Genomic DNA, 23,937 nt, shown 5'->3' on the forward strand with positions numbered 1-23,937 from the left:
ACTAGAACAAGTAACAGAAGAGTAGTTCTGGTTGTTTCACCATCTTCACATGCTTAATGATTGAATGCTTAAAACATGCGTGGGAAAACAGAGTAACGGCCGGTCATATGAGAACAGATGTAGCTGATAAAATATTAAAGGGCCTGGTTTCTGAAAACTGTAATCTAAAGATGTAAAAATTTCATTGTGGTTTGAAATCATCTAACTTTTTATTTGATCTTAAATTAATAATTGCTTCTTTCCCATTGTGTTTTTCATAGATTTTAAAGGCAGTTAGAGAAGTGTTTACGTCTACAGAGTCCTCACTACTTAAAGGGGGTCTTCTGACTCGAATCAGGTCTAACGTAAGATGTAAGTAACTTAAATTCAGTATTCTTTCTCATCATTTTTAACATTAACATGTCCTAAAAGACTATCTTACGTTGCTATCTAAATACAAACCTTCCCAGTTGTTTAGGAAAGCAGTGGTGTAGAGCATAAAATATTGGGCTGTGTGTGTACCTTCAGTACCACTGAGCTGTGCCCTCCAGAGATCCTGAGTGGATAAAAAAGGCTGGAAATCAGACCGCCTGACTGATGTTAGGGCCTGTCATGGGCAAACATGACATGTGCCACTCACACCCAGCATCTTAGGCTGGAGATCATCTATGATCTCTTCATCCCTTACACTTTTTAAAGATTCGACACACGGATATTAAGTAAGTGTTAATATCAGATATATTGAAATTTAGAGTTAACATTACTTTAGTACTTTGAAGTGTTTGTTTTCTAATAAACTTAATTTTTATTTAACATTTCTTTCATAAATCTCAGATTTCCTTGGACTATTTTACCCAATGAGGTAAAAGTGTTTAATCCTCCCCCAAAGAATCTAATCATTAGAAACTTTATAAATATGTTTTAAAGTAAAAAAAAAAATAAACATTTTAGTGGTAAGCTCTTAAATTTTAGTGTATAAGGTTATTTGAGGCATTAGAAGATTCAAGTAACCCACAAAGGAGTCTCGATTATGGCAGGGTATGTTCATTCATGATCTACTGACCATATACAGACAAGGATAGCTGTGAGCATAATCCTGAATTGTAAGGTCACTTAAACCATTATGAGCTTTTGAGTTTCTGATGTAGCTTAACAACACAGTTCTCGAGTGTTAACTTTTTGGATTATATTATCATTTCTCAAGTTCAAAAGCCTGGCTAATTCTGCAGAGATAAAATGTTCCTCAAAGTATTCATTCTGCCAATGGAAGAGGGCTAAGTTCTTTGGAAACTTGGGGCACCTCTTAGCACCATTTTTTCTTGTTTCATGATCATTGTACATTCCTTTCTTCTATTGTAGTTACAAATACTCTCTATTCTGCTGGTCCCCTGGACTAGTTTCTCTCTACCCACAGGGTCCTGCTCACTAACTCCTGTAGGCCGCTTAAGAAATAACCACTTTAAGACTTAATATTAATTATATACTCTTTGGCCTATTACCTCAGGATTCTTGTTAACTAACTCTTACATCTTAAATGAACACATTTCTATTATTTTATATTTTACCACGAGGCTCGTGGTTTGTTACCTCTTGCTTTTTGGGTGGCTACATGGCATTTGCCTAACTTTGTCTCTTTTCTCCCAGCATTCAGTTTAGTTTTCCCCACCTAGCTCTATTCTGCCCTGCCATAGGCCAAAGCAGCTTCTTTATTAACCAATGGTAATAAAAACATACTCACAGCATACAGATTGGTATCCCACATCATTCCATTCTGTGGCAATAGAGTGACTGGATTTCTTTCCTAAAATGAAAACATGTGTAGAAACAGCATCAAACTCTAATAGTAAATCTGGTATCCAATTTGATTTATAAATGTTAGTGAAAATTAATCTAGATGACAATAAATTATGCAAACAACCTAACCAGGTAAAGGAAATACATGAGATGTGGCTTCCCTTCACCTGTAACTTCAGTTCTGGGATATTTGATGACCTCTTCTAGCTTTTGTGAGCACTTTACATATGTCGTGCACATACCATATATATATATATATACACTCAGACATACACATGTAAATAAATATATAAATAAACAAATCTTTAGAGAAAAAGAAGTCATTGGTATCTTGCAATTTTATGTTGTGTCTCCAGCTTTATGTTTTGCTATTTATGATTCAGACATTGTTATAGCTTTGCCATCTTGAGGAAGATGACTAATCATTTGTTGACTTTACCCAAAGAAAAGAGAGAATAGCATGACTCACCATAATAATCTTTCATTTTTATGCACGCCATAAATTGGCTTCTGTGCACGACTTGATAAACATTTAATTGAAAAGAAGCCTCACTAACTGCATTCAGTGAAGTGAAGTGCCCTCTGAATAAGACTGTTTATTAGTTAAATCACATTATCATCAGAGCTGTAAATCTGAATCATCTCATTCTAATGAGATTTACAGGCTTTCTTTCATCCTTTGTATGGATAGAATCAATCCTTGTGTGGATGTTAAATGTCCTGCATATGCACATGCCTAGAGAGGCACATCCCACAAAGGTCCTAATGTGCAAAGGAAATTAGGACAACAAATTATTTTGATGAACCAGAAGCATTAACTCCGGGCATCTTCTCCTGTTCTCCTTTGGATGGTACTTACGTAAGTTTAGGCTTTTATGAAGTCATCCAGATAGGAAAGAAGGCTAGCAGTTTGATTTCCTGATGAATATCAGGAGGTGAGATGGACTGGGTGGACTCTATCTTACTGTCTGGTAATATTTCTGAAAGAACTGCTTGTTTTATTACTCTCTGTCTCTCTGTCTCTCTCTCTCTCTCGTATGTGTGAATATATATATATGTGTGTGTGTGTGTGTGTGTGTGTGTGTGTATGTGTGTTTGTGTGTGTGGTATGAATGTGTATGTACACTCAATCATGTTGTTTATTTTCCTCGATCACTCCTCATCCGATTCTGAAGTTACATCTCTCACTGAACTTGTAGCTCGGCCAGCTGGCCAGTCATACTCCAGCATCCTCCTGTCTCAGCTCCACCCTGAGCCCCAACATTGGCATTACAGACACACACCTGTTCCTGTCTTTTTATGTAAGTACTTGAGATATGAAAGAAGATTCTCATACATACTTAGAGAATACTTTATGGATTGAGCAATCTCCCCGGTACTCCTGTAGATGTTTAAAAGATACTTTTTATAGCCCCTGCTTGATATAAATACACAAAGCTACTTCCTACAGAGATAATTCTTAAAGGTGGAAGAGTAGATGAGCATTCCTTTTGCAAATATTACACCCCCCCCCCAAGCAAACCAGGTATTTGTTTTTTATTCCCTAGATACCTTTAGATAGCATGACAGTTGCTTTAGCCTTTAGAGACAAGGCTTGGTGCCTGAGTGGGAGACAGATGCCTTCCTAGACTCTTTCTTTGATCAGAATGTGCCATAGTCCCACAATATTTAACTATTCTGTGGACTTTCCCTGGACAGAGTCTCTCTGGGGTAGACATTATGCTTTTTGTTTTGTTTTGTCCAGTATAAGGGGCATGCAGAGTAGCACAATTTCATGTGATGGGACCATGGGAAACAGCTAGAATTATTTTTGTTCATTGAAATTATAAATATACCCCATGGCACAACCAGTATATTGCATGTCATGCAGCACTTCTGTGATTTTGCTTTTGTACTGAAACCTTCGAATTATTTTCTTTGCACTTAGTGACTTTTCCTTATATTATTGTTGGTTATTTGTATGTCTTATTTTCAGAATGTCTATTCAGACTTTTTTTTTCATTTTTAAACTGGATATAAATATTAGCTTTCGTGTGGTGGGATTTCCTTGTGTATCTGGAACACTGATTCCTAATCAGATAGTTTGCAAATGCTCTCTTTCATTATTTTTGTTTTTATTAATTAAATTTATTCATTTATTTTATACCCTTACCACAGTTTTACTTCCCTCCTCTCCTCCTCTACCCTTCCCCCACCTCCCCCATATTCCCCTTAATCCACTTCTCCTCTGTTTCTGTTCAGAATGGGGCTTGTTTCCTCTGGTGTCAACATAGCAAGGCCTATCACGGTGAGGTAGGACTAAGCTTTTCCTTTGTATTAAGACTCCTAGCAGTAGTAGATAGGTAGCCTGAACTGGCCTTCTCTTATAATCAGATTGGTAACTACTCCAACTGTTTTCAAGGAGCCTTCACCCAATGACTGATGGAAATAGATGCAGAGATCCACAGCAAGCCCTGGGCTAAGCTCAGAGAATAACATTGAAGAGAGCTAGGAAGGGTGGTCTAAGCCTGGGGTGATGGTCGTGGTCATGGTCATCACCAGGGAACCCACAGAAACCATTAACCTGGGCTGGTAGGAGTTCACTGACTCTGGAACATATTTTATTTTTAAGAGGGATAGAATCAAATCGACCTATGAACTTGTTGGGTATGTGACTGGCTCTATAGACAGTTTTAAGAGAAGCATTCCCAAGTCATTGTGAAGAGTGATCATACTATTGAGATTCCATGGCAATTCTGCAGAGGAAGAACCTGACCAATTGGTTTGATTGTGTGGATTTTCATGTGGGGATGGAAATTTCTATGTTGGTGCTGTCTTTAATTTTTTGAACAAACTTTTCATATTCATCTTCTGTGTTTCTCTAAAAAAAATTTCACCAATTCTCCCTTTCTGAGGATTAAATTTTCCATGCTTGAACTATGCATTGTATAGTACTGACTGGGCTGAGGCTCAAGTTCAGTGTTAAGCCTGGTTGTCTCACACTCCCAAGACCTTGACTTTGCTTTCTGACACTGAAAAAACAAAAACCAGTCCCTCATCAGCTTCATCCTCTCTCTGTTCCCAGGATGCTGTTCTCTAGAAATTCTCTGCTCATCACCCAAACTGAATCTGTCATTAGTCCTGTCCTGAACTACTTTTCTCTCCCCATAATATGGAATGATTATCCAACTGATGTTCTGATCTCCAAACCCTTTGTTTCAAAACTTTATTTCAATGTGAGTCAGCCTGGATTCTTTCCTGTATCATGTCTATAAGTTTTATGGCCCTTATTATTTCTCCTTTGTTATATGGCTTTTATATGCAAGTTTATATGCTCTCTTTGACTTTAAGCTATTTGAGCTCAGAAACAAATTTTCTTAGGCCTTGACTCTTCTTACCTCCCAGTACAGAGCCATGAATACATTAGAGTTCTAGTACATATTTATTGAGGTCCTGGGCACATAGCATTAAATAGTTCGGACAGTTAGGATATGGTCACTTCAGTATTTTTAGAAGAGATTTTTGAGATTTTTTTTTATTTTGTAGATAAGGTTTTATAGAACTACCCCCCCCCCCTTTTTTGTTTTTTTTCGAGACAGGGTTTCTCTGTGGTTTTGGAGCCTGTCCTGGAACTAGCTCTTGTAGACCAGGCTGGTCTCGAACTCACAGAGATCCACCTGCTTCTGCCTCCCTAGTGCTGGGATTAAAGGCGTGTGCCACCACCGCCCAGCAGAACTACCCGTCCTTAAACTCACTGTGTACCTGTTGATGACCTTGAACTTCTGATTTTCATGCTTCTGCTTTCTGAGTAGTGCTCAGCCACATCTGTTAACGGTCCTATTTGGGCTCAAATCCAGAGCTTTATGCATGGCAGGCAAGCACCTTTTCAAAGAGATACATCTCTAATCTTAGACATTAACAATTTTTATTGATATGAAATACTGTAGTAGTGCATATGAATCTGTAGTTCAGCACTGTAGAATAAGTTGTTTTAAAATTCTGAGTATTTGAGACACTCAGAAAACAGTGTGCTCTTAATAATTTACTTTTATGGTTAACTCAGAGTTAACAAAAATATCTCTGTATTTATTTCTCATGGAGAATGTTTTTTGAAATACTCTCATTTCTTGTCTTAGACAAGAGTGAGCTTAAAGTTGCATATATATATGTATATACATACATACATACATACATACACACACACACACACACACATACATATATCAGAATTCCTTTAGGAAATTATTACACACCTTAATTTTTGTGCTACATAATACTTCTTGCAAAAAAGATATTTGAGTTGTGGCTCAAGGGTTCTTTTCATTCTTCAGTATATTAAGCATGTTTAGTATTTTAAATTAGGACTAAATAGTTGGTAAATAGTTATGCATTGTGAAAAGTGCATTTCAAGAGATGCATATTTAAGTGATTGGTCATTGTGAAAACATCGTATACAAACTAATATAGCTTTGGGTTTACTAAATGATAGTATTTTAAGGGATTGTGGTCAAATATGGCTTCTGGTGTTGAAATAGGAGCGGTGGGCTGCGTCCCCGGCACCCAGCCGCCCCCACGGCTAGCTTTACTCGAAATAATTACACGGAAACTGTATTCTTTTAAACACGGCTTGACCCATTTCTATCTAGCCTCTTCTAGGCTAGCTCTCGCACCTGGACTAGCCCATTTCTAATAATCTGCTGTAGCCCACGAGCTGGCTTACCAGGAATGATCTTAACCTGGGTCTGTCTGGAGTGTGAGAATCATGGCGACTCACTGACTCAGCTTCTTTCTCCCAGCCTTCTGTTCTGTTTACTCCACCTACCTAAGGGTGGGCCTATCAAACGGGCCTAGCAGTTTCTTTATTGCTTAGCCAATGAAATCAACAGATTGATATATGACACTCCCACATCATTCTGGTCTGGACCAAATGTTGGTATGAAATATATCACTCTGTCAATTTTTGTAGCCATTTAACCATGCACAGAACCAAAATATATGTTTTGTTTATTGAAAGGACTAGGTTCTTTTTTGTTGTTGTTGTTGTTGTTGAGGACTAGGTTCTTTACTTTTAATTAAATATTTTCCAATTTTCTTTCTTTCAGATGCAGGGACTTTGTAGGTTGCCCAGACTGACTTTGAATTCTTCTGTACTCCAGGCTCACACTGAAGTCGATTTCTGCCATCTTGCTTGCCTTATTCAGTTTTGTCTAATTTATATTTATTTTACTTGAAGTATATATAAGTATACATTCTGCATGTTAATGTACATAATATTTGTGTTATTTATTCAGGCTTTGAAGCTTTCTCATCCTAAAGATTTTAATTTTGAAAGTTTTTCTTAAGGTCGGCCTCATGACTCAGTCAGCAGGTGCTTAACATTTCTGAAGTCCTAGCATTGATCTCCAACACTGAACAAACAAAGGAAAATAACAAAGACTTCCCTGAATTATGTGTGTGGTTTAGAATTTATAACTGCTTTAATCTATGGTTACTCTTTGTTTCTAATTTTCAGAAGTTTTCTGAAGCTATGATAATATTAAGACAGCATTAAGAAACAAATAATCATGAACACCAAAGATTTTGTAGTTATTCCCTGGGGAAAACCTGGAAATTCTGTAAAACTAAAATATAAGTAAGTACAGACATATTTTTAAATTAAAATAGTTGCTAAAGTTTCTACATGTTATAAATTAAACTTTTATTTTTTAAACAGGAAAAAGGTAAAAGTCAAATTTCATAAATTCTTACTCCCGTTTTCTTTCATTGCTGTGTTTTATAGTAAGACTTCAAATTTATAAGCTATGTTCATATTATTGAGCATAAATTTATTAACTATTATATTACCAATGTGAAAAAGTTATTTTATCACTTTAATGATAGCATCAGTTTAGTAATATAGCTTGTAAATTTAAGGTTTATAATTGTTTCCAAAATTAGGACTAAAATTATTTTATTAGTAGTAATGGAAATGTGAAATTATATATAAAAGTTGGATTCATTTACTATTGAAGCAGTATAAGAGAAGGCTGTATTTTTGTGACCTATACCCAGGGTTAAGAGTTCAAAAAGAAGCTAAAATTAACGAGTCAATTAGGGCCAGAGATCTTTGAGCTTGGACACTGCTTAAGACAACATCCCAGGCACGGAATGGAATAGACTTAGACAAATTTACCCTCCAGGTAAAGCCAAGTACTTCCAATGTCATGGCCATCAATTCTGAGCATCCTCAGTATTTTGTAACTTCTCCTGGGTACTAAAGGGATGCACTCACAGTTTTCCTTGGAGACTGGCTACTGTCATTGGAAGTTTTCTCAACTACTACTAAGAGCCAGCCAGGAAGGGTTGGGAACATGCTGTCCACTTAAAATTTTAGATTTTGACTTTCCTGGTTCAGATCAGTGGTCTTTTAATTATTGGATGTCCTCAGAGCGTTTCATAAATTACACTTTCTTCACCTGTAAGTCATTGGGTGTAAAAATATTATAGAAACTGGAAAATGTTAGGCAAACACATGCTCTCACCATATTTAGATTTACAGTTGTTTTGCTGGTTATGGAAGTTGTTAAATTGTGAGTGTTGCTCTTTTGATCTTTAGAAACAAAGAAATGGCTGAGAGTACTCTATTGGATGTTTATTCTCTGTCTACACCTGCAAACTATTCACTAACAAATGTCTATCAGTGGTATACGTACTCTGAGAGCAAGTGGTGGCTACAAAGGGAAGAAACAAGAATCTTACTCTTTAAATAGCTTGCAGTGGATATGTGGTACAGTTAAATTGACAGGATAGTTTGGTTTGTGGTATAGCATAGGCTACATGTAGGCCCAGGGGCTTGGGAGTATATCGTCTATGTGGGCAGAATTGAGCAGATGAGTCAAGTTCAATGGAAAGAATACAGGTTCTTTGGTAGTTGTTGAATGGGAATGTTGTATTATACAGCATAAACTTTGTTTTTAAGACATTATCAACTTGCCTACGTTTCTAATAATACATAGTCAGAGAGAAGGGACAAGCCTATATAACAACTAATGGGTATGCAATAATCTTAAAAGTGATGAGTAAAGACACTGCTTTATGCTCTTATATCTCATAGAACTGCAACTCACAAGAGTGTGAAGGAAGAGACACTATGCTTATGACCCTGTAGTTCTCTATTAATCATTTTCTTGTTCCAAGCATCCTTCCTCTGGCACTCTTAATAGTGGTCCTTGTATTTCCTGACCCTCTGCTGTCAGCTTACCCACAACGTTCCCCAACATCCTCTTCTATCTTTGCTGTGTTCATATGGTCTTTTCATGGTATGCCATGGTGCCTCATAGTGGACTTGCCTACCCTTCTAGCCCAGGGTTTAAGGTTTTTTCCTGAAAGGCCTTTTTCTCTTTCTTTCTTTCTTTCTTTCTTTCTTTCTTTCTCTCTCTCTCTCTCTCTTTCATTTTTCTTCCTTCCTTTTCTTTCTTTTTTTGTGAGTCATATAAAACCAAGCATAAAATATGCCCATTTCTCAAAAATAGTCTTTTCATCTTCAGCTTTTTCCTCTTTATCTGCTACAGTGGGGTCTTTAGAAGCAGTGTGTCTTCTAAGAAAATTAAATGACAATAATGTTTGTCCTTTTTAATGCTTCTTTTGAAAGCAGTAGGTGAACTACTGTAAGCTCTTGGATCATTGAGTATGTGGATCATCATGAGAATGTTTTGAATCTCAGCTCTGTTCTCCTGCTCAGAGTGCTCTAGTCAAAAACATGAGTAGTAATTCTGGCTGTTTAAGTTACTGGTCTGGGGTTACTTTAGATTTGTGCTTTGTACCCTCTTTGGTTAGCCATCTACTTCCTATCAGCCTATAAATTTAGTTCATTTTTTTAATTAAATGCTCCAATTTTCCTCTACATTTTTTCTCCTTAGATAATCATAATCACTACAGTTAGAATTTTTGGTGCCATTTCTTATCTGCCTGTCTTGCTTCTAAGCCTTTTTACTTCTAATTTGAATTTTCATGGTACAGCAGACTGATCTTTATACACACAAGTCTGATCAAGTGTCCCTGAAGGGATCCTCATCGTTCACAGAACTCCCAGTCGCTGATCACACTCTCAGGGTTCTTTATGATCTGACCACCAGCCTCCCAGCAGGCCCACTTCTTCATGTTTTCCCATCTTACACTTAGTGAGCTGAAGCATGGAACTTCTAGCTCCTTGATTCATGTTTTATCTTTTTCCTCTGTCCACACTTTTCTTTCTTCCTGGGCCACTGTTACTAGCACCTCCCTCTGAACAGGCAAATGCTCTAATCCTTTATGTATTAGCTCAGAATTCATTTACTCCAAGAAATGTTCTTAGTCTGAAGTCAAGGGTGTATTCTCTGTCCACAGGCTCGAAGTCCAGCTGTCCCTTTCCTCAGTAATAGCACAGAGACTGTCTGCCTTCACCTATTTCCTTCTTGATTGTATTCATACTGAATTGGAGATTGCATCTGTCTTGCTGCCTTTCATTCCTCAGTTCTTGTGTGTAGTGGGCTATGTCTAACCTTTTGGATGTAATTTAAGTAACAAGCCATTTTCTCTATACTTTAGTTACTTTGAGATATCACCATGGACTATTTTCACCTGTGAACCAAAGCTTGGTACATTTGCTTTTCAGTGAAGGTTTGTCACCTCTGTAATTTAAATCTCCTTTCTTTCTTCATTATTTCTTAGTTTGAGTCAGACCATCATATTCACAATGATGTAGGGAAAGTTTTAAATTCACAATAGATACTGAAATCTAGACTCTTGGGTTGGCTTCTAGTTGTAGAATGGTTAGGATCTAAGTCTGGTAGGAGGGTGGAGCTTCAGATACTAATACAAAAATCTCTTAGGGATATGGAGATGATTCAGTGCAAACATGAAGATTTGAGTTCAGGATCAAGAAGCCACCTAATAAAAACTAGATATGCCATCACATGCTTAGAATCCCAGTGCTGGACAAAGCAGAGGTGGGCAGATCTGTTTTTCTGGTTGGTTAGTTAAGCCTACTTAGTGAGTTCCAGCTCAGTGAGGGATCCTGTTTCAAAAAAAGGAATAAAGGCAATAAGTAAGTAAATAAATAAATAGGAACAAAGAAAGATGTGGGTGATACCTTAGGAGTCTTAGCCAGTTTATCCTCTGGTCTCTATAGGTAGTCACATAGATGTACACGTACATACTTTTGCCTTCTACAAACAAAGATGCACACACACACACACACACACACACACATCTTTTGTAGATAATCTCCTACAAAGTATTAATAGGAGCTTTCTTCCAAAGAGAAATAAATTGTTCAGATGTTCAGCTTTTTGTATCCACATTAGACATTTACTGAAGGTTCCAAACTGCTGTTTCAACAGAATGAGCTCATGTATAAGGAAAACAATTGTATGACTAGGTGATTAGAATGCTTACCTAGCAGGTATGCAGCTCCAGGTTAAATCTCTATCCCTGCATTAGATGGCGGTTTATGTACTATGTTATGAACTATGTGATATAGTAAAGTCAATTATAAAAGTATAATTTTCTTCTATTTGTCACAGATATATATATATATATATATATATATATATATATATATATATATGTCATGGCTCCTGTACAAAAGCAAATAATGCAAATAATGTTTTTTCTGCTTTTAGATTTGAAGAGACACATGGCTTAAAGAGACTATTAATAACAGGCAAATACTTTTTAAAAAGGGCATAGGAACAGATGAACTAAGTCATTCTGTAAGCCTTACTAATAGCTACAATTTAAGAGCAGAAGTCTCTATGAAATTTGCTCGCCTTGAGGCTTATTTGCTTGCTCTAAATGACTCTTCGAATCATCTGTCTTTAGAAATGCTCGGGAACTGCAAATGGAGAAAATTCAGCTAGAACTCGAAAACCAAACGATGGAAAAGAAACTCCGAGAATTCCAATCCACATGGAACAAAGGAAAGGAAGAAATGAAGTGAGTGAATGTTCAGAGAAGTTTTCGGGGAGAGAAAGGGAGGGGAACAGAGAAAAAATGTATAGCTCAATAAAATCAATAAAAAAAAGAAATTTATTTTAATGGTTCAAAAAAAAAAGCACAATACTCCCTAATGTTGTACTGGTTTTAACATTCTATTCATTTGACTGAATTATATAAAGATATTTTGTATAACTTTTGTTATTCTAGTAAAAACATTTGGTGGGCTGATGACTTTTAACTGTTCCCGAGGAAGAAGGGATATTAAATTCCCTTTACTTTTGAGTTTTAAACACACTACTTTTTAAAATTACCAGGACTTTGGTTTCCGTCAGAGTATTAGCTTTTTTTCTGTTCCTAATTGCCTAATATGATAAGGTCCACAAGAACATGAGGCCTGGAATGCACAGGGAAGCAATGAAAACTTGATTTTTTGCTATGAAACAACTGCACTCAGGATACCAGAAAACCAAGTTGATGTTAAGGGTATTGTTGTGAAGTACAATTCTTCAGTGAGCAAATGTGTCCTTGCACGACATCAGAACTATGTAAACCTGTAGGTATATTTAAAATATTTTAAGCAGACTATATAATTTTGTTTTGTTGATAAAATCTCCATAACATTACTCTTATGTATTGTTGTGTGTTAATTTACTTTTTTTTATTATAACACTAACACACATCAGACTTACTTGTGTCAAGAGCAACTGACAGTTACATGATAAAAATGATTTTTTTTTTTTTTTTTGGTTTTTCGAGACAGGGTTTTTCTCTGGTTTTGGAGCCTGTCCTGGAACTAGCTCTGTAGACCAGGCTGGTCTCGAACTCACAGAGATCCGCCTGCCTCTGCCTCCCGAGTGCTGGGATTAAAGGCATGTGCCACCATCGCCCGGCTAAAAATAATTTTTTAAGTCTAAGCTCACAACCAGTCCATTTCCTTGCACCATTTAATGAATAAATTTTTTTTTCCCGCAAATGTCTCATCTTTGTATAAGTCTTTGTGGTAATACGTGGGTGTGATTGGTATGTTTATAAATGGACTAATCTATAAGTTATGAAAATAATTCCCATCATAATATTTTGGTCTGTGCTCTAGCCATACACTGATTTATCCCATTTGTTAGTGGCTTACCTTAGCAATATTTTACAAATATAAATGCCACCATTTATATGACCTGTACATGTACTTTTGCTTTTATACATGGCATCTTTGAATAATTCCTCTCTCTGTCATTTTAGGTTCAGAAACATGTTTATTTTATATTGTGCTTAACATGGGTAAATTGCCCTATAAATGGGCTGCAGGAGTTTACAGCCTCCTATAAAGCAGAAGGCTACACATTTCATATGTGTTTGGTTATTTTAGGTATCACTGTAATTTGTAAACTGGAGTTCATGGAATCTGCTCCCGGAAGGGACTTTTCTTTAGCTGTGGTGCCTCTAGTGGATGGTCTTTTAGAACATTTTTCAACTCAAATGGGTTTTAAGAGTAGAACTATTCTCTCCTAAGGTTTCACAGATAAAATGAAGACTTACCACCTGTTGCCTCCCAGGAAAAGGGAGACCCACAATTCCAGTTTGGGGTTTATTATTTAATGTCTATGTGACATTGGGCAGTTTTCCAATGAAATATGATACTTTAGTCTTGGCATCCTCAAAAATGCTTTCCCCCCACAGTGGGCCTCAATGAACTCCACTTTGAAATCTGTAACATTAGAACTTGCCTTCTTTGTAATCTGTGTTATTTCCAACATAGGAGCTCATTCTATCACCGGGCAGACCTGCTGTATTTTTGGGGTATAGATTTGTTCTTTTTTTTCCATTTTCATTTGTAGATACCTGGTTTTATAAACTTTATGGCCATCTGTAAATTTTTCTATAAATTAGTAAAAGTCAGTCACTGTAAATGCCAAGTAGTGGAATGCTTCTGTGTTTCCATATTTCCCTTTCAGTCGTTGCTACACAGACATCACAGATAGAGAGGAGTGACCCTTAAAGTGATAGACTGGTGATAAACTAGGTCATTTCTGACCTCCTATTCCCAACTTATAGTGGTTTATCAGGCTGACATCCAGATTTTTATATGTTTTCACTAAAAGGACTCATGTTTTCAATAATTACATTTTGTTTTATGCCCATTGAAGGTCAAGTGGACATTACTGGAATTCTGGAAGTGTGGGCAAATTGAGTAACAAGTCACATCTAACGTCACAAAGTAAAGTGAATGCCAGTAAGGTAAGAAAGAAGCCATTTTTTGAGCAAGAGGACATGCATTATGTTGTCGGGTTTTGCATTCTGGCTCATACTCAAAGATCCTCCATCCTTGCTTTACTAGCTTCTGTTTAGGTTCACAATCTTCAGGTTAATACTGGCTTTCATTATTCAGATATGCTTTTTTTTCCATGCAGAAGTATTTGTTTAATAAAATATTTCAGAAGGTTCTTGAAAATTACTTACAGGGGAAATTTTGAATTCCAAACAGTTATTCTATTTATTTAGAGGACATTGAATACAATGACAGTTCTATATTAAGGTGAAGACTAATATTATATGACATGATGGATTATGAGCTTCAGTTCTGACTTGATATTATTTTTTATTTCCTTAATATTGTTGCATTCTGCTTGCATAATAATTACTCATACACTCTTAGCCACATGAGTAAAGACGTCCAAGAAAAGATTTGCATGGCAATTCCCAAGCAACCTATTCACTTTCTCATTACTGTGTCTCCCGAGTGCAATTGTAAATGATATCATGGCATCACATTTATGATTGCAAGTAGGTAGGTGTTTTCATATAAGGAAACCGTTTCCTCTGGATCTCCTTGGCACAACATTCGTGACTTCGTGAATTTTAACTTGCACAGCGTTTTATTTTTATATACCTATCATTAAACTTTCATTGGGTCATTTGGCACCAACAAATATCTTACACGGCACTTCTGTACTTTTTGGCTTCAGAGAAAGCATTTCATTGTACACTGCCATCCCCTTTGTGAGTCAGGTTTCTTTCACTCTTGGGTTAAAAATTTATAAGCCATATTTAACCCGTCATTATCTTTCCATGGTACTGTCCTGTGTTGCATTTCAGATGTTACTGTAAATATGGTAAACATTTTGGCCACAAGCAATCGTGGTAGCATCCTCTTGTATTCCCAGAACTCACGAAGTTGAAGCAGCGGGATTGCCAGAAGGTTGAGGCCAGTTTGAGTGATGGTCTAAGATCCCGAGTCAAAAAGAAAAGATCAAAACAAAACAAAACGTGTTGGTTGTCATTGATCACCAAATCTGTGATCATGAACTTGGATGTGAAGGCATTTGTAAATTGTTCTTTTGGATTTCCAGCGATTTACTCCTTGTTTTCAAGGACGTCCTTGTCTAATAAAGAAAAAATGAGTCACATCAAATATTTTTTAGTAAGAGCCAATGAAAAACATTTGCAGTGAACATTTTGGATATGAATAAATGTGTACTTGAGAAATAACAATTTGGTTAATGACTTTATGTAGGAAAATATTTGAAAAATAAGTCAAAATCCTTGCTTCCATAAACATCATAGTTGTAAAAGAAGGTAGAAGTAGAAACTGTGAAAGGGATCTAGTGTGTGAGAGACTGGAAAGGAGATTTTACAGAGGCTGACCAGTAGAATTACAATGTTATAAGAATGATTTGTGATGGTGTTTCTTTTCCAACTGACCATTTGTTTGTTAATAACAGTATAAAGCAGATAGGGTGTACACAGGTTGGTATGAAATTAAACAGTATTGAATAGACTTTGAACATGAATTTCCTATGTATATATTTCCATTTATTCAGGTGACTAACAACTTTTCGCCTGATCATTAGCATGGAAATTAAAGGGAAGATAAACAAAAATACAAATAAGTGTTTCTTTTCTACTTCCCAGTCACTTTGTGAGATGTTTTCACTATGTGCGCTTGCTGCTCTCCAGATCAGAGGGCACAGAGTTATAGAGGCAGTAGATGGCTAGAAAAACACCATAGAAGTCATGCTAAGGAAGTCTGAATTCAAATGGAAACAAGAGAAATGTAAAGAACAGCACTGCCCCCAAAATACGGCGAGGAAAGAAAGAGGAAGTCAAATACACAGCATATGGTATAGACTTCATGGAGTAAGAGAGCTTAAAGGAAGAAGCAAGGAAAGTCTGTGGTACAAGTTTAGGATTTTTTTTTTTAATTTTAATGTGATAGGTAAAGCCAAGTAAATCTATCCTTAAGAATTTACATAAATAAGAGAGATGTGAAGAATGAAATGCAAGGGAGGCCAGGGTGTGGTATATATGGTAGCCCTCAAAATATAATATTTACTCAGTATATTTTATACCAGCCAGGAGCTTATCTTAGTTGACTTTTATTTTACCAAGCACTTATATCTCTCCCAAGAGTCAGTTTCTAATTATGGTTTCACAGATGAAGTAATTTCACATCAGAGAAGTAACCCAATTTGCTCAATGTCAAGCACGATGACCCACAATTCTGAATGCACGCTGTTAGGCTTGCTGTAGAATAATCTTCCAGTTTTCCAGTGAACATTGCCTGAAAGTAAAAGAAGGGCATGGGGCCAGAAATTTAGGATTTCTTAGAAGATTAAAAGCAAGGAAAAGCCTTTTTAGAACACGTGGAGATGCTAATGCCGTCCGGTATGTTGTACCTTAAAGAAATTTTACGGTAGAGCAACAACTCTCAGTTGAGGTAATTTTGTTTCCCTGGGGATCTTTGGCAATGTCTGAAGACTTTTGCACTTGTTACTGTCAAGAGAAGTGTTCTGTTTGATTTTAGCAAAGATGCATAATGGGCCAGGACCAAGGTTGCTACTGAACTTGCTACAGTACACTGCAGATACTCCTGGTGTTAGCAGTGCTGAGGCCTTATAAATTAAAATTCTCATTCATTTAGCTATCCCCACAGTCAGAGGAAAGTGAACCACTTTGACCCTCTGCTATGCATTCATAAGACACTCATAACTTTTAGAGTTCTGAGCAAGATGAGAGATGTTGCATGCAAACCTATTTTTGAATTGTTACGATGTCTATATGTGGAAAATGAGACTATTAAAAAGCTGGGGTTCAGTCATTGAGCCACCATTAGATCATTGCAACCATATATTTCAAGTATTTTTAAAAAATGAAAGAATGGGAGACAATGCAGACAAATTACTGTAGTGAACATAAGAGTAAGAACACATAATGATTCAGTGGGGTCAAGGAAGAATTAAGTAGTTGGGGGTTTGGTGGACCCAAGTCAGTCCGTTATAGGCTGAGGAACGGGAAAACAAGTAAAGGAGAAATTGAAAATGCTAATGACAGAAATACCAATGGTTGGGCTGTAGTCTTTGAGAGGGTGGTTCATTAAAGACACCTTCATTGGGGAAGGGAGAACACATTTCCTCTGGCAAGCAAAACAGAAAAAAAAATAAGTGTAAATAAACATAAATGCTAAGGATTGTTTTGACAGATGATACAGTACCTGTAATGAGACACTGACATTCTCATGGAGTCGAATGTGATGGCATCTGCTCAAGCGACAGACAGGAAACAGGACAGCTATGCGTTCTTGAGAGTGGAGGTGTGGAGTAGCATCTGTGGGAATCATGACTAGGGTTCAGCAGTAAATGATTGAACTCACTGCTAAGAAGTCCTATGTGACCTGGGGGGTGAATTCAGCATGGGTTGGCAGGAAACCACATAGCATTATTTCATCACAATAGTAGGTAGAATGGGAGAGCTGAGAGTAGAAGGAAAAGGGATCTTACTTACCACTGAGAACTTCAGTATTTGGAATTTTGTAGGTGTGGCCATTTAGAATGATGTCTAGCTGCAGGTTTGGTCACAATGGCGGGGAGCTAGAGGCATTGAGATGTTCCCAGCTGCCAGACTGTTGTAGGATCTTCAGTGTTTGGCATGACTAACGGGCAATGGGGTAAAGAGAAATATGGAGTAGGTTTCTGAGGTGTAGGTGGAAGAGGAACCTGGACATTGCTAAAGACAGTAAGTAGGAAGTGGTTATCAGTGGATGAGAATTTGCTGAGTGATGATGGTGGACTAGCACCCTGGGTAAAAGATGCAGATTTTTCCCACTCTATGCCAGTGAGTAACAGGGAGTGAAACAGTATCTAGTTGTCTGGGTAAGTGGCTCATTTGGAGAGTACTTACTTAGAACACAGTAAGTATTGGGAAATGGAGCAAGTGGATCAGAGTTCAAGGTCATCTTCAGCTACTTAGTGAGTTGAAGATCAGTCTATCCAAACAAAACAACAAACGCAAACCCGCAAAAAGGAACTGGTTTCTGTAGATATTATTTTAGAGAAGCTTTGACCCATAAAATGGGCTTCAGTTAATATGAACTTTTGGGCTGAAATGCTTTTAGGAGAGATTAGTTAAGTGGATTTTTAGACAGCATTTTATGGAACCCTAAGGAACTTGTGTTATATAGATAGGAAGCAGAGATGGAATATTTCAGGAGATGGAAATTGTTGAAAGAGTCCTCCTGGGGGCACTTTGGGCACAGGAAGTCACTAGTGGAAGGGTGTAGGTATTTGTGCTGTTTGAGAGACCACTGACCATAGCTTGGTTCACACCCATTGCTCAGATGTTAAAGATTACAGAGCCAATTAAACCTTATTGAGAAGCTCTTGTTCAATACCTTCAGGCACAGCAATGAGTGGCTTTAGCACAGTAAATTATTGTTTCAGATCCTTAGAATCATGCAAACACGAGTGTGTGCATTTGTATCCATTGGCTAACTCTACTTTATCCCTCAATTATTTTTCAAACATAAAAATCATATTTAATGACAAAATTCTATTAGCTCAAAACTAGAAGCTAGCAGTTTGCTCACTAAAATATTTTTATGAAGTTTAGATAATTTGAAGTAAATATGAATACATTTATAGGATAGAAAAATATTACTCACAGCAATAAAAAGAAATTATGAAATTTCCCTAATAACTTCTTTATTTTCCTGACATACCTACTCATAAGGAGCTCATAGCCAGGCTGATCACATTGAGAGTCAGAATTCAGTTGTATCATTGAGGCAATCATGCTGGATAATTCAGTGAGGTTAAATTAGCTATAACTTGTATAACATCGCCAACTTAAAAAAATAAAAGTGTGATTCATAAAGTTTGATTATTTCAATTCTATTTTCTTTTCTGCTGCGTTTGGTACAGAAAACATCCGAACAGCTACTTCAAAGAATGTGAACAATAAGTGTATCTTTGGAGCAAAACCACAGAGAATAATTAGGCCTAAATTTTCAAAGATGACTGCAGTTTGTACAGCCATAGATATAGAGACGGCCATTGTTCTCATATCTTCATGTACAAATTGGGCAATTGAGCATGCAAATTGCAAATTGAAAGCTGGGCATGAATTGACAGTGTCTATGTAAATGCACACCATCCTCTGGGCTCACTGTGCACTTTCAAATGCTGGTTTTAATAAGACCCAGGCGAATGTGTTCAATTGGCAGGTCTCTCTCGCTGCCTACAATGTTAAGATCCAAGGGATTCAAAAAATTGTTTATATTGAAATTCACAATATTGGCTCTTACGTTCTCAAGCATATTTTAGCAGTCATGTAGGAAAGTAAGGAATCATAAATAATACATAGGATTGGTTAAGACCACAATGTTGAAATGTGGTTCTCTAAACTCTACAAATAAGATAATGCCATTGGCTTCTGCGGTTATGTGAACAGAGTGGTTTGGTCAGAATTCAGTGCGGATTCAGTGTTTATACATACCTTCAGGAGGAAGAAGAGACTTTTAAACCTTCACAGTATGTGAATGCTAGTGTTTCCTTAAAATCAATTCACGATGGCATATAGTAGTTTTTTTATGCTCCAGTTATATTACATACTTGCATAGAAATGTGTTTTTGAAACTTTGTATAATCAGAAAAATACTCTCGGTATGTTGTGTAATAATTGGTCTATGAACTGCATATGGCACTCTCGGTATGTTGTGTAATAATTGGTCTATGAACTGCATATGGCACTCTCGGCATGTTGTGTAATAATTGGTCTATGAACTGCATGTGGCGGTTCACACTTTTATTGTCAGTGTTTAGGAGGAGTACCAGAAGGATCATGAGTTAGAGGTTAGTCTGAGATTCATGGTGAGGTCCTGTATCAACTACAGAACACAACTGAAAATGATTTATATACCCAATATTTATTAAATTTTTCTTTTAAGTGAAATTTAAAATTTACATAGGCAGTTAATTATCTTTTAGTTTCAAAGTATTCTCAAATAATATGTTTTCATGCAAAATGTACTCAGAGGGTAAAGCTATTTAACATTTTGTTAATATGCTTTCTTTGGGTAAGAGAATGTGTACCTGAAAAATAACATCTATTTTATTCATGCAGTTCTCTTCTGGAAATGTGAAATTAAAGATACTGAAGGAACAGATTCAAGGTAAGCATCTTTCTGTATTATAGCCTAAAAGCAAGGCTCTTCATATATCATCTATAGAATATATATATATATATATATATATATATATATATATATTAGACTATAGGGTCTTCACATATATTGGGTGTAAATAGCGGTATTGTCTAGTGACGAATGTTCAGGTCAAGGAGGTCAAGGGTGTCTAAGCAAAGCAGGTAAAAGTGAATGCATGGTGTTGCCCTTACTTACGGGTGCTAGCAGACATTGCTATAGGTTCTACCAGATCAGACCTTCTTCATCCAGTTATGGAGCTAATGCATCAGTGCTGTGTGAACATGTAGAAACGTTCAGAGTTTCATTACATTGCTAATCTAAAACAACAACAACAAAGTCATCAAAAACCCCATCATACTTTAAACTGATTATTTTAATTCTTTGTTTTCCTTCTAGCACCAGCGAAACAGCAAGCGAATTATAAAATGGCTCAGTCTTTTGGAAGGGAAAAGCCCAAGACTAAAAAGAAAGTTTGTGGACAGTGTGAGAACAAAGCTGCTCTCCTTGTAAGTACACTACAACGCCAACAGGACAGACCTACGAGGGCCCCTTAGACACCCTCTTCCCCTGGGTCTGCTTCCACAGTCCTATCCCTGTAACAGTCCCCACATCATGACCAGGAGACTCAGTATGAGCTATCAGTGCTAGTTCTTACCGTATGCTCGTTTCTTCCTAGATCTTATAACTTATTTCTCTTCATCTATGTTTTGCTTCGCTGACCTTTTAACTTTTCTTCCCTTCTGTTTCTTTCTTTCATGGCTTCTCACATCTGGATGGCTGATGATGGTCTGGCTTCTTGCCAGGATGCATCCCTCTCTTTCTCTCTATTTTTCTTCTCCTCCTTTTTCTCAAGCCTCGATTTTTCCTCCCACTTATTCTATCCACCCACCAACCCCATCTATACCTTTTTTGCCTAAGTATTGACGACTCAGCTGTTTCAAACCCATCAGATGCCTTAGGCAGGCAAGGTGAAACAAATACAGTGCATATTTACATAATTAAACAGATGCAGCATAAGCAAATGTGCATCGTTACATACTTAGATATCCCACAACATGTGATACTCCTTTTCATTACTGTTACTCTATGTTCTGGCAGATAAGTTTAACATCTCTGAACATGATGCTCTCACTCTTTCTTGATGGCATCGTTTATAATTAAGTCTACCCTCCTTTCAATTATGCCTAGCAACACACAGAAGCAACAATATTTTCATTGCAAATGCAATGTCCTGTCATAATTTTGAAAGGATGGACACCTCTGACACCATTCCCCATATGGTTCCTTTTAATAGTTTCATACCCTACCTGCTGTATCAAGATAGGTGTAGGCGGTTTGCAATTTGGAGATTTGCACGTTAGGTTTCCCTGTGAAGGACATGACCTTAAGTAAATTACTGAGTCCTTCTGAAGATGGATGCCACCTGTGACCTATGCCACAAAGCTAGCGATGGTTATAATTTGATAAAGTGCTTGTTGCTACATCTAACACATACAAGGGAAACAATACCTAAAATGATTTTGTAGTTATCTTGTCAGCTTATGACTTTATGCACTTAAAAATATTAATAAAATCCAACACTTTCAATATTTTAAATGACTTTTCAGAAGCCTCAGGCAGTTTCTCTATGCTAAAAGTAGAAAGAAAAGTTACCTATTAATTTGGCACATGTGGATGATTTAATTAGAATGAAATGAGTTCTAAAAACTAATACAGCTGCTCTGGAATTTGCCAAATCAACCAGATAGTTCTTCAAATTGCACCCGGGAGTTTTTATCATTGAGGAAACTATGTAGCAAAATGGAATCCTTATCTATGGTTTAGTATGTTGCTGCCAGTTGCACAAACTGCCTAAAAAGATTTTCCAGTTGGCAGTCATTTTAACCCAATTTAAATCCAAATATGCTTGTATAACAAAATACGCGAGCTTGCTTGGCAACCCCAGCTTTGATCTTCCGGTCTAGAAATATCTGTTTAGCTGTTTTCATTAAACATCTGTTAATAAATACATGGCTTTGAATTCCATGCTGAACCTGGTTTTTCAGCTCCCTGACTCATATTATGTGGCAGAAACTGCCAAAGGTTTATGAAAAATTCAGAGGAATGTTAACAGGTATGTTCAAAAATTGGGATTTTGAAATATTCATTACTGTATTAATACTCTCATATAGCTGTGTGAAATTATAACTTTAACATTTATTTGGCACTTAGAATTGTATAATTAAGGACTTTTGTTATAACCTCTTAGACTTTATAGAGCTGTTGCTTTTTCTGCTTACATAAGATTTCCAGCTTTTTTCAATTATCTTTGAAAATGTATTGAATTAATAATAGACCATGCAGTCATCTGACATACTTGATTCATTAAAGATTTTGTTAGGTTTTAAAGAAAGAACTGTTTGTTACATCACACTTGAGGATCTGCCTGGATGTACAAGTTAGTGGAGAAGCCACAATGACATCCACGTGTTTCAACTCAGAGCTCAAGATCTCAACCATGATAAACACCGATGTTTGCTCAGTCAATCACTGACCACTGAAAGCAGTACTAATCATTTTTTGACACAGACCTTCTGACACTCTCTCTCTTCTATATAATTCCTTCTTCATGTTTCCCATCGTTTTCTCATCCTGGGCTAATCTGAAACACATCACCCTGTGAAGGTGTTGAAGCAATGTTACAGCAACTTCATAATAGCGACTTCAATCCTAGTAAAGCCTTTTTTTCCCCCTTCTCCTTACTTGAACTGGTTCCTAACAGAATCATGGGACAGGTACGTTGCATACCCAAACTTTCCACAGTTTAGTCAGTACATTTTTCTATTGCGGAGAAGCCAGAAGATAAACTGACCCGTGACATTCTCAGTCGCCAGAAACACCACATCTTGTTTTCTCTTTCCTTTGCACACACGTCTGACAACATTCTCAAAACTGTATTTTAAGAATCATCAAGGAGGGAATGCATTCATGGACACATGTGGAAAGTGTTGGAAGAGACATTATATATTGTTTTCAGTTAGTGTTGATGTGCATAAAAATAAAACATGTCATGAAATGAGAGTCTTAATGTATAATATTTCCACATCATTTCCACCAGGTCAAGGAGTTTGACTGGATGCTATTAGTTTTTTAAGACTGTTATAAAGTGGTGCATGTATATATGCATATAATATGGATAGCCAACATGACCACAACTATTATTTGTTCTCAGAGTAAATAGTTTCTCAGTGTTAAATGTTAGCATTTTGGCACTTTTTCCTTCCAATGACATCTGTGTAGTTGGAGGAATAAATACAAAGCATATTAGCGTCTTCGTGCAAACCTTTTCTGATGGATGTGCTGCCTTTGTGTCCTCTCATATACACACACACACGTGCCTGTTTTTAAAGGTGTGCCTGGAATGCGGTGAGGATTATTGCTCGGGATGCTTTGCTAAAATACACCAGAAGGGGGCACTCAAGTTCCACAGAACGACTCTTCTACAGGTAGGCCTCTTCCTAAAATGTGCCATCACAAATGAATTTAAACATATTTTATTATTTACAATTCATGAAATTTCATATTAACTTCTGAAAATCCTGTTATGTATAGTCATCCTTGACTTGTATCTTAAAATTATTTCACTGAATGACAATCCAGATTCTATTTTACTGTGTAAACTTTTTAAACACAGTCCCTGAAATACTTAGCTCGATTAAAATCTTCAGATTATGCCTCTCTTGGTAAACATAAAATACTAAGATTATACAATATTT

General features: G+C 36.7%; 1 protein-coding gene across 1 annotated transcript in view; it reads left to right on the forward strand.

Annotated features, from left to right (window-relative positions):
• The first annotated feature begins 301 nt into the window (after positions 1 to 301).
• Zbbx (zinc finger B-box domain containing) overlaps positions 302 to 23,937 on the forward strand; it is an 87,669-nt gene continuing 64,033 nt past the window's right edge. The window contains exons 1-7 of the mRNA XM_041659341.1: positions 302 to 351; positions 7,265 to 7,384; positions 11,593 to 11,706; positions 13,851 to 13,941; positions 20,101 to 20,149; positions 20,579 to 20,688; positions 23,572 to 23,667. Of these exons, the coding sequence (XP_041515275.1) occupies positions 7,317 to 7,384; positions 11,593 to 11,706; positions 13,851 to 13,941; positions 20,101 to 20,149; positions 20,579 to 20,688; positions 23,572 to 23,667 (528 nt within the window). The 5' untranslated portion in view covers positions 302 to 351; positions 7,265 to 7,316. The remainder of the gene's footprint in view (positions 352 to 7,264; positions 7,385 to 11,592; positions 11,707 to 13,850; positions 13,942 to 20,100; positions 20,150 to 20,578; positions 20,689 to 23,571; positions 23,668 to 23,937) is intronic.

This window comes from Microtus oregoni, unplaced genomic scaffold (genome assembly GCF_018167655.1).
Source record: "Microtus oregoni isolate MIOR12 unplaced genomic scaffold, Mior012 000010F_ref0000083, whole genome shotgun sequence".
In the NCBI taxonomy this organism is placed as follows: Eukaryota; Metazoa; Chordata; class Mammalia; order Rodentia; family Cricetidae; genus Microtus; species Microtus oregoni.